General features: G+C 44.2%; 1 protein-coding gene across 5 annotated transcripts in view; it reads left to right on the top strand.

Annotated features, from left to right (window-relative positions):
- Positions 1–7,857: 7,857 nt before the first annotated feature.
- Positions 7,858–15,712, top strand: part of c12h11orf16 (chromosome 12 C11orf16 homolog) — a 40,727-nt gene continuing 32,872 nt past the window's right edge. For 3 of the 5 annotated variants that reach the window (XM_067993948.1, XM_067993949.1, XM_067993946.1), the window contains exons 1-5: positions 7,858–8,631; positions 8,944–9,303; positions 10,792–10,970; positions 11,906–12,035; positions 14,014–14,242. In XM_067993948.1, coding sequence (XP_067850049.1) covers positions 8,422–8,631; positions 8,944–9,303; positions 10,792–10,970; positions 11,906–12,035; positions 14,014–14,242 — 1,108 coding nt within the window. In that variant the 5' untranslated portion in view covers positions 7,858–8,421. The remainder of the gene's footprint in view (positions 8,632–8,943; positions 9,304–10,791; positions 10,971–11,905; positions 12,036–14,013; positions 14,243–15,712) is intronic. The other 2 variants (XM_067993947.1, XM_067993950.1) reach the window with 2 other exon arrangements.

Below are 15,712 nucleotides of genomic sequence, written 5' to 3'. Positions count from 1 at the left end.
TTTGACCGAGTGTGGCACCAAGGAGCCCTAGTAAAATTGAAGTCAGGGGGAAAACTCTCCAGTGGCTGGAATCATACCTAGCACAAAGAAAGATGGTAGTGCTTGTTGGAGGCCAATCATCTCAGCCCCAGGACATTGCTGCAGGAGTTCCTCAGGGCAGTGTCCTAGGCCCAACCATCTTCAGCTGCTTCATCAATGACCTTCCCTCCATCATAAGGTCAGAAGTAGGGATGTTCGCTGATGATTTCACAGTGTTCAGTTCCATTCACAACCCCTCAGGTAACGAAGCAGTCCATGCCCACATGCAGCAAGACCTGGACAACATCCAGGCTTGGACTCATAAGTGGCAAGTAACATTCGCGCCAGACAAGTGCCAGGTAATGGCCGTCTCCAACAAGACAGAGTCTAATCACCTCCCCTTGACATTCAATGACATTACCATCGCCGAATCCCCGACCATCAACATCCTGGGGGTCACCATTGACCAGAAACTTAACTGGACCAGCCACATAAATACTGTAGCTACAAGAGCAGATAAAGGTTGGGTATTCTGTGGCAAGTGACTCACCTATCGAATTCCCCAAAGCCTTTCCACCATCTACAAGGCACAAGTCAGGAATGTGATGGAATACTCTCCACCTGCCTGGATGAGTGCAGCTCTAACAACACTCAAGAAGCTCGACACCATCAAAGATTGGCTTGATTGGCACCCCATCCACCACCTTAAATATTCACTCCCTTCACCACCGGTGCACTGTGGCTACAATGTGTACCACAGGATGCACTGCAGCAACTCGCCAAGGCTTCTTCGACAGCACCTCCCAAACCCGTGACCTTTACCACCTATAAGGACAAGGGCAGCAGGCACATGGGAACAACACCACCTGCACGTTCTCCTCCAAGTCACACACCATACCGACTTGGAAATATATCGCCGTTCCTTCATCATTGCTGGGTCAAAATCCTGGAACTCCCTACCTAACAGCACTGTGGGAGAACCTTCACCACACGGACTGCAGCGGTTCAAGAAGGCGGCTCACCACCACTTTCTCAAGGGCAATTAGGGATGGGCAATAAATGCTGGCCTTGCCAGCGATGCCCCCATCCCATGAACGAATTTTAAAAAACTATCTCTGTAGCCACTTCCTTTAAGACCCTCGGATGCAAGCCATTAGGTCCAGGGGGCTTGTCAGCCTTTAGACCCATTAGTTTACCTAGTACTTTTTCTCTAGTGATATTGATTGTTTTTAGTTCCTCCCTCCCCTTTGTCCCTTGATTTTCTACTATTATTGGTATGTTATTAGTGTCGTCTACTGTGAAGGCAGATACAAAATATCTGTTCAATTCCTCTGCCATTTCCTTGTTTTCCATTATTATTTCCCTGGTATCATCCTCTAAGGGACCAATGTTTACTTTAGCTACCCTCTTCCTTTTTATATACTTGTAGAAGCTTTTACTGTCAGTTTTTATATTTCTTGCTAGTTTACTCTCATAATTTATTTTCTCCCTCTTTATTATTCTTTTAGTCATCCTTTGCTGGTTTTTTAAAGTTTTCCCAATCTTCGGGCTTACCAGTAATCTTTGCCATGTTGTATGCTTTTTCTTTTAACCTGATACCATCCTTGACTTCCTTAGTTAGCCATGGTTGGTTCACCTTTTTTGTGGAGTCTTTCCTCCTCACAGGGATATATTTTTGTTGCGAGTCATAAAATATCTTTTTTATCTTTGGTTAGTAAAGTGCTCTGAATGTCCAATGGACCCCATGAACACATTTTAAATCTGGTTTGACACCACACTGGAATTATACTCAATGCAATGTCAAACCAAAGGGGTGAGAGAAGGCCTCCCTGAGGGACTCATATCACTGCATCCCGCTGTCATCTCAGGACCTGACTCACTTTTGCAACTTTGCAGCAACTTAAAATCAGCTGTATAACTGCATCTTATTCTTCATAGAAATCTGAGAATGTAGTTGAAAGGGGAGCTTATTATTGTATGCATTTTAAATTATCTCCGATTTATTAAACAATGTATAACATCATTGGGAAAGGCTCTCTGAGGTCTGAAAGTACAAAACATTGACTCTCCATACATTGTAGAGTTACATGACTGAGAACTCACAGTATTATAGATACGAAGAGGCAAAGGATAAGTGGACATCCTGGAACTGGAGAGAATTCCCGATAGCTAACATTATACCATCCAAGATCTCCATGTTTACACTGCCCCATGTTCAATTGAAACTGCATGAATCAACTTGATCAGAAAGTAAATTACGAAATACATTTGTTTGGGAAACCGTTCAACGTGTTGTGTGGCACTATCACCGTGCTAAATGGGATAGATTCAGAACAGATCTAGCAGCTCAAAACTGGGCATCCATGAGGCGCTGTGGGCCATCAGCAGCAGCAGAATTGTATTCCAGCACAATCTCTAACCTCATGGCCCAGCATATTCCTCACTCTACCATTACCAACAAGCCAGGGGATCAACCCTGGTTCAATGAGGAGTGTAGAAGATCATGCCAGGAGCAGCACCAGGCGCACCTAATAATGAGGTGCCAACCTGGTGAAGCTGCAACTCAGGACTACATGCGTGCTAAACAGCGGAAGCAACATGCGAGAGACAGAACTAAGCGATTCCACAAGCAACGGATCAGATCAAAACTCTGCAGTCCTGCCACATCCAGTCACGAATGGTGGTGGACAAATAAACAGCTAACGGGGGAAGGAGGCCCTGTAAAATCCCCATCCTCAATGATGGCGGAGTCCAGCACATGAGAGCAAAAGACAAGGCTGAAGCGTTTGCAACCATCTTCAGCCAGAAGTGCCGAGTGGATGATCCATCTCGGCCTCCTCCCGATATCCCCACCATCACAGAAGCCAGTCTTCAGCCAATTCGATTCACTCCACATGATATCCAGAAACGGTTGAGTGCACTGGATACAGCAAAAGCTATGGCTCACCACCACCTTCTCAAGGGCAATTAGGGATGGGCAATAAATGCTGGCCTTGCCAGCGACGCCCATATCCCATGAACGAATTTAAAAAAAGCATGGGACCTGTGTTATAAAGAGTCAGACAGATTTTCCTCTTAAGCGCCTGGACGTAAGAGCTTGGTGGGGCAGAAGCATTTATTAATTGCCAATCTTAAGTGGGCTGCACACTGAGATGAAACCACAGATCCTGGCAATTCTTTCTCAAGTCTATTGTTATGTGAGGATCTATGATGTATGGGAACCCTTGCATAGACCCTTGTGCTTTTTGTGTGCTTGAAGAATTTTATACACTGTACAGTATTTTGGCGCCACCAATTGACTATGTTTTGTCAGTTCTGGGTTTTAAAGTAATGGAGTGGAGAGTCCCAGTAAGGTTTCCCAAGATTAATAGGTCGTTCAGGCCAACGTGGCTCATCTAGTCATGAAAAGAAAAAAATAAACTATATCCCCCATCACAGTATCCAACTGCTTCTTAAATGATTCCAGGTTTTTTGTCTCTGCTATCCTACCCTGGAGACAAAAAAAACCAAGAACACTTTAAATAAGAAAGTAATTGATCTCTTGTGGTGTTGCACATAGGAAGTCAAGACCAAGGACAGTATTCACGTAAGGAAGGTTAGAGGACGGTGGGTGAATTGGACAAAGGTGAAGAAAGGAGGGTGAGACAGGAGAGGGGGGCGAGGGAGGATGGAAAGGTTAAGGAAGGAGGAAATGGAGGGAGAGAGGAGGAGAAGAAGGAAGGTGGGGATAGGAAAAGGGGAGAGGACAAAAGGAGGATGATGAACAAGAAAGCAGAGGAAAGGGGAAAAGGAGCAGCACAAGAGACGGTACTAGTTAGAGGATCGTATCTCTGCCTGGGAAATCCAGGGTGGGTGAGGGGTTGGAAGGGTGCAAAATTCAGTTGGAGGCAGGAGGTTAGGAGAATTTGGTCAAACAGGGGAGTGGGGGCTGAGACCCGGGGGCTGATTTTAAACCCCAAGAACGGGTGGGTTGGGGATGGGTGGGAGTTGAAAAGTTGTTTTTTGGGTCGCGACCGCAACCCGGCTTTATTTCCGGGTTTAACGTCGGCGCATAAAAATACAGGCTTCCCACTGGGAGTGCAAAGTCCGAAAATTTGGTGGTTGCGACCCAAAGAGACTATTTCCAACTCCCACCCGCCCCCAACCCACCCGTTCTTGGGTTTTAAAATCAACCCCCAGGACTCCAGGCAGCTAGGGGGATGTGGCGGGGGCGGGGGGGGGCGCTGAGGAAAGATAATCCAGGTCAGCAGGTGTAGAGCGTGTCAAGGTATGGGAAATCCAACCAACAGGAGAAGGGTAATTTAGGTCGTCAGGTAAGGTGGGTGGGGGGGGTCATAGCATGGGATGGGAAGCCAACTGGCAGGGGAAAGGGTGCCGAGGAAAAGGAATTTAAGTCAGATGGGGAAGGTGTGGAGGCAGGGGAAAGTTAGACAGCGGGGGAGAGGAGCTGCTATGGAAGGGCCATTCAGATCAGCTGGGGAGGGAGAGGCATGGTAAAGCCAGCCAGTGGGTCAAAGGGGTGTTCGGGAAGGGGCATTCAGGCAGTGGGAGAGGAAAGCTAGGCAGCAGGTGAAGGGGATCTTGAAGACGGGAATTCAGGTCAACGGGGGATAGGGGGTTTGTATAGATTGAGAATCCAGCCAGCAGAGGTAAACATGGGGTGCACTGAATGGGAACCACTGCCGGACCCCAGTCACAATGGGCGGTGTACTACAGGAGGTCGAAGGTGCAGAGAGGACAGCTCCAAAAAGGACTGATTGGAGATTGAAGATTGGAGCGGCAGCTTTTCCAAGGGCATGGGGAGAGACTGACCTCGAGGGCAGGATTGCAGACAGGCAAATTATAGCCGGCAGGGTGTCGGGAGTCCTGTTTCTCCCATCAACTTTTCTACTGAACCGTTCTTCAGCGTTGGTTACCCTTTCAAAAGTCTCAGGAGTGGGGAGGTTATGCGAGAAACAAAACCTGTCTGAAAAGACATCAAGAGCGGAGTGGCTGGACGGCACTGCGGGTCACCCCTGTTTCTAACCCGGCTCACGGGAGACTTTCGGTGTAAATCTTGGCTCTCGCTATCATTGATTCAGATTTTGGGTGGGTTAGGCATGCTCTAAATTGTAGGAGTGTGAGGTCAGCTTGACTCTAAACCTGAGAACCATATTATGTATAATACATATATGAATCTAGATAAACACTAAATCTTATTTTTCTGTTCACTTGTATTCATTTCCATCTCTATTTAGATACCACCACCCCCCTGCCCCCCAACAGTATGCCTTTTCGGTTCAGCTGCCTTTGCCGCTTCCCTCCCTTCCCCTAGCCCACCAACCCAAATTCCCCCTGCCCTAGCCCTGAACTTGCATCTTTCTCTAATTTCTCTCCTATCTCCCCTCATGCCCTCTCCAAGCTCATCTTGACCATAAGACCCGCCTCCTGCTCCCTCGACTCTATTCCCACTAAACTGCTGACCACTCAACTTCCCTTCCTGGCCCTCATGTTAGCTGATATTGTTAACGATTCCCTCTCCTCAGGTACTGTCCCCCTCCCCTTCAAATCTGCCATCACATCCCTCCTCAAAAAACTCACCCTTGACCCCTCTGTCCTTGCAAACTACCGCCCCATCTCCAGCCTCCCTTTCCTCTCCAAAGTCCTTGAACGTGTTGTCGCCTCCCAAATCCATGCCCATCTTTCCCGCAACTCCATGTGTGAATCCCTCCAATCAGGTTTCCGCCCCTACAACAGTACTGAAACGGCCCTTATCAAAGTCACAAATGACATCCTATGTGGCTGTGATGATGTTAAATTATTCCTCCTCACCCTTCTCAACCTATCTGCTGCCTTTGACATGGTTGACCATACCATCCTCCTCCAAAGCCTCTCCTCCGTCGTCCAGCTGGGTGGGACTGTGCTCACCTGGTTCCATTCTTATCTATCCAGTCATAGCCAGAGAATCACCTGCAATGGCTTCTCTTCTCGCTCCTGCACTGTTACCTCTGGAGTCCCACGAGGATCTATCCTTGGCCCCCTCCTGTTTCTCATCTACATGTTGCCCCTCAGCGATATTATCCGAAAACACAGCATTAGATTCCACATGTACGCTGACAACACCCAGCTCTACTTCACAACCACCTCCGTCGACTCCTCCACTGTCTCTCATTTGTCACATTGCTTGTCCGATATCCAGTACTGGATGAGCAAAAGTTTCCTCCAACTAAGTATTGGGAACACCGAAGTCATTGTCTTTCGTCCTGGCTGCAAACTCCGTTCCCCAGCCATCGACTCCACCCCTCTCCTTGGCCACTGTCTGAGACTGAACCAGACCGTTCGCAGCCTTGGCACCCTATTTGACTCTGAGATGAACTTCCGACCAGATATCCTCTCCATCACCAAGACCGCCCACTTCCACCTCTGTAACATGGCCCGTCTCCACCTATGCCTCAGCTCATTTGCTGCTGAAACCGTCATCCATGCCTTTGTTACCTCCAGACTGGACTATTCCAATGCTTTCCTGGCTGGCCTCCCATCTTCCACCCTCCACTCAAACTCGAGCTCATCCAAAACTCTGCTGCCCGTATCCTAACTTGCACCAAGTCCCGTTCTCCCATCACCCTTGTGCTCCCTGACCTACATTGGCTCCTGATCCAGGAACGCCTTGATTTTAAAAGTCTCGTCTTTGTTTTCAAATCCCTCCATGGCCTCGCCCCTCCCTATCTCTGTAACCTCCTCTAGCCCTACAACCCTCCGAGATTTCTGCGCTCCTCCAATTCTTGCCTCTTGCGCATCTCTGATTTTAATCGCTCCACCGTTGGCAGCTGTGCCTTCAGCTGCCTAGGCCCTAAGCTCTGGAATTCCCTCCCTAAATCACTCCACCTCTCTATCCTCCTTTAAGACATTCCTTAAAACCTACCACTTTGTCACCTATCCTAATACCTCCATATGTGGTTTGGTGTCAAATTTTGTTTGATAATGCTCCTGTGAAGCACCTTGGGACGTTTTACCATGTAAAAGGCGCTATATAAATGAAAGTTGTTGTTGTTTTCTAACTAATCAGTAAGAAGACACTGGGTTGTTCCATTGTCATCAGCCAAATAAAAATCTAACAAATGTAACCTCTTTTTAGAGGGGCACAACTAATGGAAACTCAAATCATAAAAAAACAAAAGAAACCTATCAAATTAAATAATAATGTTGCCATCCTTGTGGACTATACACTCCAGTCCCTGTGGTGCCCACTGGTTACAGAAAGCCTCAAATGTACCAGTTGTCGCCACATCCTCCTTCTCCAGGGCCACTAGGGCACGGACAAATCCCCAGGAGCGAGGCAGGCAGCCAGAACGACTGTCCCCACAGCCAGTGTCCAACCTGGACCTGTGGATGGCCACCTTGGCCAGGCCCAGCAGCAGACCCACAAGGAGGTCCTCCAACCTCGCCCCTCTCCGCAAAGATCAGGAGCGTGGGACTGAAGTAGAGCCAGAAGTTGAGGAGCAGCCCCTTCAAATAATGGAACAGCGGCTGCAACCTCTCATACTCCACATGCACATAATACACCAACTCATCCATGCCCCAGTAGGCACAGGTCCTAAGCTCTGGAACTCCCTCCCTAAACCACTCCCTTGAGTCCATGAAGTGGCTCAAAAAGCAGTTTGTTCCATACAACACTCTCCACCTCAGATCCCCGAAGGTGCAGGACAGACACCCGCCTAGGTATGCATTGAGTTCAGCACTAATGTGGTGCAATTCCTCGCAGCTCGCTCTGCAACTCTCACAGTGCACTGCGCATGAAAGCGGTCTGTATCATAGCAACAGGGAATAGGGAACATAGCAACAGGGAATAGAGATCCTAGCAACAGGGAATAGAGATCCTAGCAACAGGGGATAGGGAACCTAGCAACACGGCACGGGGAACATAGCAACAGGAAATAAAGAACATAGCAACAGGTTTGAACCTAGCAACCGGAGTTGGCAGCACCGAGTCCCGCCTCAAGTCGGGCCTTGCGGCCGAATCGAGCCTGACCCCGGTGAGTACTGATCTTACAGTAAAGACTTGATGACACCGGGGCAACCCGTACAATGTTCGGGTTTATTATTTTCAAGGCACGGTGTAAAGAAAAGTTTAATAAAACACTAAGCCTCGAAAACAAGTGCCGGTTGCCAGTGTGTTTTATATATTCACACTTGTTCCAGTGATCTGACCTTGGTAAAGTGTGTTTGTCTGAGGAGGATTTATAGAGCTGTCCAACACTGGCTCCTAAATGGTCTTTACTAACGTTTAAATATCTTCTTGAAGCCTTTCGAACTGTTCCCTTGGTATTGAACGGACTTGGAGCAGCGCTTCGCTGTGAATATTTGTTGTTTGTCTTTACCCGAGCTTGTTTGTATTTTTTTGGGGGGGAGGGGGAAGGTGCGACCATGCCAGCGGTTCATCCCATTCTCCAGTTCCACGGATTTCCCACGTTGTTCGGAGACATCAGGGACAGCAGTGTTACCTTTGTTATCGACACCTCGGAAAGCATGCAAGCCTACCTCAGTACAGTCAAGTACCACCTTATGGAAACACTTCTGGCCAAGGCTCACAACACAAACGATAGTCGCTTTAACATTGTGGAATTTTCCAATAAGGTATTTACTTGTTCTGAGAAGGTTAAAGGTACAATCTGTGCACTTTAGCAAAAAAAAACTTACTTCAAAAGTACATAATCGTAGTTTAATTATGTAGTGTAGCGTTAGATTTATTTGTTAACTAAAGTCACATTAATAACTCACTTATGATGTATATTATTTGAATCCATATTAAATATTGGGTATACATTATTTCTGCTGAATTATCATAATTATTGCACCTTGAATAACGAGTGTAAAATCATTCATGTTCTAATCTCTATTCCGATAGATACTTACACTGTTAAACATCCGCTTTCTCCTTTCTCGCAGATAACCAAATGGTGTGACCGTATAGTAACATGCTCCCCCCAGACTGTCTACAGTGCAATGCAGTGGATTCAATCACTCACCTGTACGCTGGGCAGGGATCTGCTTGGTGCATTAACAGCTGCATTCGATGACCCAGTATGTCAGGCCATCTACCTAGTGACAAACGGCCTACCCGACAATCGATTAAAAGATATTTTTCACGTGATACCCTGTATATCCCAAGGCCGCCCCATACATTCACTCTACTTGTCAGATAAATGGATAGCCAGTGAAAGTCGAGAGTTTCTGCAGGAAATTGCCGGACTTACCGGAGGCAGTGCTCACCTCATTAGACTCAACACCTCTGGCGATATTAAACAGGTAACTTGTGCAGCACATTTGTTTCAAAATAAACCATCCTGAACAAAATAATTTGCCTAAGTTCTGATGAAAGGCCATGACCTGAAACGTTAACTGTTTCTCACTCCACAAATGCTGTCTGACCTGCTGAGTGTTTCCAACATTTTGTGTTTTTATTTAAAATAATTTGCCTGCCCGTTGCTATTGCGTACATTTGTATTTGGAAGCGTGCAATAAGACATAAAGTGGATCCTGTAGAATATGTGTATGATTGGTTCACTCGTGTTCGTATTCCAATCCCTTACTAGAATAAACTGTAACCACATGTTGTAAAGTAAAGTCAGTTGGCTGCAGGCAACTACTTACCTATCCAATCCACACGTGGTCCTGATTCTGTTTAACTGAATTTCTAATCCAAGCATAAATTAAATCTAATGATCTATATTCTAATACTAACACTAAGTCCAGTCAACCCAGCGTTAAGTGACCTCCACAAATAACAACGCTTTTACAGAAAATGATGGAAAAGCGCAGCAGGTCAATCATCTTCTGAAAGGCAAAAACCGGTCACAGAGGTGATGAAGGGTCTCACCCGAAACGGTAATCTATTCGCTCTTTCAGATGCTGATTGCAGTGCATAGCTACTTTTTTAGTTTTAAATTTTCGGAATTAGTGGCTTTTCTTTTTATCATCTTTTACAGTCTAATTACAATGTTTAGTGAACATAGTCAGATTGAATTACCGAATGAATGATTGAAGGGGTGGTGGTAAATTGGAACATTTTGTCTGAAAATAGTTATGAATTTATAAGATTGGCCTGTAGCAAGAAAACTTAGTTCGTTAATTAAATGTCACAAATTATGATGTTTTCCCAGTGGATTTTCTCAGCTATTTCCAATTATTAATCACTGTCAATATGATATCATAGAGGGCCTTTACATCACGTATAATGCCTGCTTTCTATTGCCTGATGGTTACCCAGGTGAGACAATGACACAGAATAAAGTTTCTAGTAGTAGTTTTCAGTAACATCACCTGACCCACATTTCTTAGCAGGAATTTGATGCCATTACAGAGTGGGGATATTATCTGGGTCACAAAATTCTGCCGCCTTAGCAGATTGTAATTTCAACCAAGCACTTCAAACAGCATCATTCACAAGCGGAGAAACCTGACAGCTTTTGAGTAACAGGATCTACAGGAAGAAGAAATCTCTTTTCTCTTATGCTGAAAAAACAAATTACAGTTATTGCAAGCTAAGTGTCTTTAGACTAAAAATGTGTTCTGAGAGATGCAGGGCAGGGTTTGTACTAATGAGTATCCATGTTTGTCACTTTAAATAGATGAAACTTTCCCTTTAACCAGGAACAGAGATGCATCTGTGAGAAAAAACAAATGACAAGTTACTTTGATTGGGTCCATTTGTTTTTTTGGGAAAGTTTGCTAAACATTAGCAAGAAAATGCCTCACACTGTAGACGAATCTAATCATTTGTTTATTGTTATCTAGGTGATTCCTGTTTATCCTGCCGACCTCTCAACCTCTGGGCCCCTGTATTCTGATCTGAAATACTGCAGTGTAAAAACACTGGATAATAACCCTTACATTGGCTCATGGGCAGAAGGTTCTGACCCAAAAGCTTTTCACATGCATCCGGTCAGTGTATACAGTCCAAGGATTGTTGCTGGGTTAGTCTTCTTCCTTCTCCATTCATTTTCTTGATAACAAATATCGGTACTCATATTATCTTTGAGTTTACTAAACTATTAATTTCCTTAATTCTACTTCGCTATATATTTTGTAATGCTGCATATCACATTAGAAACTAGAGCATAGTGTTTCAAGTTACTTAACTATTTCAAGCTTATATTATTAAAAGATACCGCAAGCTGAACAACTGACGTAATCAAATAATTGGCTCTTCATTAAAACAATAGTGTGAATATAATCCATTGCTTTTAGTGGACTATCCCACTAGTGATGCAATTAGTTGAATATCTGTTCAATGTAATGTCAATATTGGAATAGTTAATTTTACAAGGCAACACAACATTACGGAAAAGATTTTGAGTTAAAACTTCTAGCTTTTGAGTCCGGAGTTTTAATAATGGGATTCTCAGATTAGGGCATGCTTTGTTAGCTTGAGGGAATTTTTTGGAGGCTTGTTTAGCCCATCCTTTTATTGATCATACACTACTAAGACTTATTTTACCTTAACAATGGACAATTGTTTTCTGGATTCACTGAAACACTGAATTAGACTGCGACTGCATATCTTTTGATGATGTCAAATTGCTTTTATCAAAAAACAATCAGGTAATATATTAAAGATTGGTAACCTTTATAATTGGAACTAATGAATCACAATGTTTTCTACTATTGGTGCCTCTAATTTTTTTGTCATAAGTTATATTCCCCTCCTTCACTGCAAATTGCGCCTGATGTCCTTCTCCAACTCTTTATATGTGACTGTGTCTTTGCTTTCTATCTGTATCTTCACCTGGAAAAACTATTTACATAATGCAATGAATTCATTGTTATTTTCCAATTCCTGCATACTTTAAACACTGTTTGCATTGATCAAAATGAAACTGGAGTTGTGTACTGACATCTTTTTCATTAGTATTTGTGAATATGCTGACCCATGGGAGGGACCTCTTCGATCAAGTCAATTGATTTCTGGAGCCTCTGTCCTAGCAAGGTGTGAGTCTGATGGATTCTATTACCGTGGCACAATCAAGCAAGAGGTGGAGGTGAATTGTGCTGTTAATATTTATATTGAACTAGGAATAACATTCCTTTTAATTTTTCACGGTCCTGGCACAGCTGATTATTTGTTCAACTGCATATTTTTATCATTACAAAACTTCTCATTTAAAAGAAAATTTAAAAATTGAACTCACCCCACTCCTTTTGAAAGTTCTACTCTATGTCACTGAAAACTGTCTTATCCAATTTCTAACAACATCCTTGACCAACAAAGCCATCAAATGGATCTTATTTCTCATTTTTGGGGCAGAATTAAAACTGGGTCAGAGAACTACTTGTGTACTTGATGACTGAGAAAGAAAGAACTTATACAGCACCTTGCCATGTCCTCAGTATATCCCAAAACCTAAACAAATGAATTACTTTTTGAAGTCCAGTTACTGTTATTATGTAGGGAAATGTTGCAGCTGGTTTGTGCATACCAAGATCCCACAAAGAGTAACTGAGATGAATGAGGCAGTATATCTTTGTCTGACTGAAAATGGTAGATTAGAATAGTAAATTGTTGCTGAAGACATAAAGTCATACAGACTAAAGTCTATTACAACTGTTTCTGGGTGGGTTAAATAATATTTGTTTACCCACAACATATGTCTAACGAATTATGCAAATGCATCAAGTCAATAACTTAGTACTTGTTACTGATTTTTATTATCAAATTATTGAATGTTTAAACTTACTAAGCTGAGTAAGGGACCCCTCAAAATATTTCTGTTATCGCAGCTTTGTACCAATTTAACATTAACCACCCCATCCCAGTTTCTTTGGCACCAACTGACATTGATTTCAAATTGTGTGATCTCTGGAAAAACTGGCTGTAAATTTTCTGCTGAAGCAGCTGACAGTGATGATCTGTGGTCTCTAGTGAACATAAATGAAATGTACAAAAACTTGGGCTCTTGTAGGAAAGATGGTGCTTCTGGGGAGGAGAGTGGAATGTGTTGCTGTTTCACTGGCTGAGATGGCTGTCATTGTCACTTACCTGTGCCATTCTGACCCAAGTAGGCACAGTATTAAACTCGGCATCACTGTGTGTGCCGTGGTTAGGTGACACCAATTTTATTTTTAACAAATGTTGATTTTTCAATGAAACTTAATTATGAAAACAAAAATGTACAGGAGAGACATTGCTACAAGTATAATACATGTGGCAGTCATACCTTATGGGAAACGTGCACTATTAGTACAGGAGAAAATGCCATTTTATTTGGTGGTCGTAACTATCAGAGATGCTGCAACATTCAAATAAATTGCTGAGTTGGCTTTTCTTAGCCAGTGTGATGGTATTGGTATATATTGTAATTAACTCCAGTAGCCCCAAGAAAGGAGGATGGAAAATCAGACCCTCCTGATTACTATCCAGTGACTCCTGGTGGAAAGTGTTTGTGTGCATGTTGAGTGAAGACAGGATTGGGTTGGATTGTAACTTCCCTCATGGTGGAATACCCTGGCGACTCTAAACTTACAGATAAATCATGGCCATTTGTCTGCGGTACAGGAGGGTGGCTTCGCTGAAGCAGTTGGCAGTGATCATCTGTGGTCTCTAGTGAACATAAATGAAAAGTATAAAAATGGGTTATTGAGGGAAAGGTGATATTTCTGGGGAGGAGAGGAGGATGATTTGCTATTTTACTGCTTGAGGTGGCTGACATTGTCACTTACCTCCACCACTCTGACCCAAGTTGGCGTAGTACTAAACCCTCATACCCCAAAATGAGTCAGTGCCTTTACGAGAGAAGGAGACAAGATTGGAAGAGAAAAAGAACTTGTGTGGAAATCTCAAGCAGGTCCTTGAGTCATACTACTTCATGGCACAGTATATAAATGTACTAATCTGCAGTAAGCTGTTTGAATTATTATGCTTTACTTAGTGTATACTGCAGGCAGCTGAAATAAAGTGTCAGCAATATACATGTAAAGGAAAAGAGATACTGTAAAATAGCCTCTTTCTGCTGTTGCCAGGGAAGGAAAGGATTATTCCTTATTGAGTTTGACACCAAAGTGAATCCAAATGGGAAGTGGCAAGCCTCTGTGCAGAAGACTGCATTGCATGATATAATTCAGTACAACGAGGCCATGAGGCATTCTGTTGTCCCGTATGATAACGTATTAGCACCTTGGGAAGCAGATGTGACCAGATATGGTCCTGGAACAGTGATATTTGGCATCGAGACCAGAGATCCTCTGCAAGGTATAGACTTCAATTTTTAATTTTTTTCAATTTATAGAGCTATTGTCCTGATTGAAGATATAGTGGACCTGATTTTATCTTTATCCTTTTATATTTGAATCCAGGATTTGCAAACTAGAAGCCCATTAAGACTCCTAGGGGTTGCAATTGGTCCACGCCAGTAGCGCAAAATGGGCTGATAGCGAATCAGCGGCTCGTTTTCAACCGCGTCTAATGTTCTCAGTGTCATTGTGATCAAAAGATAAGATCTGCAAGCATACCGTTTAAACCAGTTCTTCCTACATTAGCTGTTCTGCCTTCATTCTGTAGTAAAAACATATCTACAGAAAATGCTTGAGAAGCTCAGCAAGTTAGGCAGCATCTGTGGAGAAAAAAACAGAGTTAACGTTTCAGATCGAAGACCTTACGTCAGAACTGGAAGATGTTAAAGAGTTAAAGTTTTTAAGCAAGTACAGAGCCAGGGAAAGTGGGGGGGGGGGAGGGAGGGGAGGAAAGAACAAAAGGGAAGGTCTGTGATAGGGTAAAGGGCAAGAGTGATTAAATGACAAAAGGGATGATGGTGCAAGGCAAGGAAGGTGGTAATGGGACAGGTTAAGAAAAAAAAGATTGGTCAGGAGTAGCTGTAAATGGCAACAGCAGAACCATTACCAGCACTTGCTGTTCAAAAAAATGGGAGCAGTGGTTATGATCTGAAGTTATTGAAATCAGTGTTGAGTCTGGAAGGTTGTAAAGTGTCTAAACGAAAGATGAGGTGCTGTTCCTTGAGCTTCCATTGAGCTTCATTGGAACTGTGTAAGAGGCCGAGGATAGAGAGGTCAGAGTGGGAGTGGGACGGGGAATTAAAATGGCAATCAACCGGCAGGTCAGGGCCACGCTTGCGGACAGAGTGGAGGTGTTCAGCAAAGCGATCACCCAATCTGCGTTTGGTCTCCCCAGTGTAGAGGAGACCACATTGTGTGCAGTGAATACAGTATACTAAATTGAAAGAAGTACAAGTAAATCGCTGTTTCACCTGGAAGGAGTTTTTGGGGCCCTGGACGGTGGGAAGGGAGGAAGTGAAAGGGCAGGTGTTGCATCTCTTGCGCTCGCACGGGAAGGTGCTGTGGGGAGGAGAGCGGGTGTTGGAAGAGTGCACCAGGGTGTCGCGGAGGGAGCAATCCCTTCAGAATGCTGAAAGGGGAGGGGAGGGGAAGATGTGTTTGGTGGTGGGATCGCGCTGGAGATGGCAGAAATGGTGGCGGATGATACGTTGAATGTGGAGGCTGGTGGGGTGGAAGGTGAGGACAAGGGGGACCCTTTCATGGTTCTGGGAGGGAGGGGAAGGGGTGAGGGCAGAAAGGCGGGAAATAGGACGGACACGGTCGAAGGCCCTGTCAACTACAGTGGAGGGGAATCCTCAGTCGAGGAAAAAGGAAGACATATCAGAAGCACTGGTGTGGAAGATGGCATCGTCAGAACAGATGCTACAGA

The sequence above is a fragment of the Heptranchias perlo genome, chromosome 12 (genome assembly GCF_035084215.1).
Source record: "Heptranchias perlo isolate sHepPer1 chromosome 12, sHepPer1.hap1, whole genome shotgun sequence".
Lineage (NCBI taxonomy): Eukaryota > Metazoa > Chordata > Chondrichthyes > Hexanchiformes > Hexanchidae > Heptranchias > Heptranchias perlo.
Note: the sequence above shows the minus strand (reverse complement) of the source record. Positions and strands in the feature narration are given on the sequence as shown.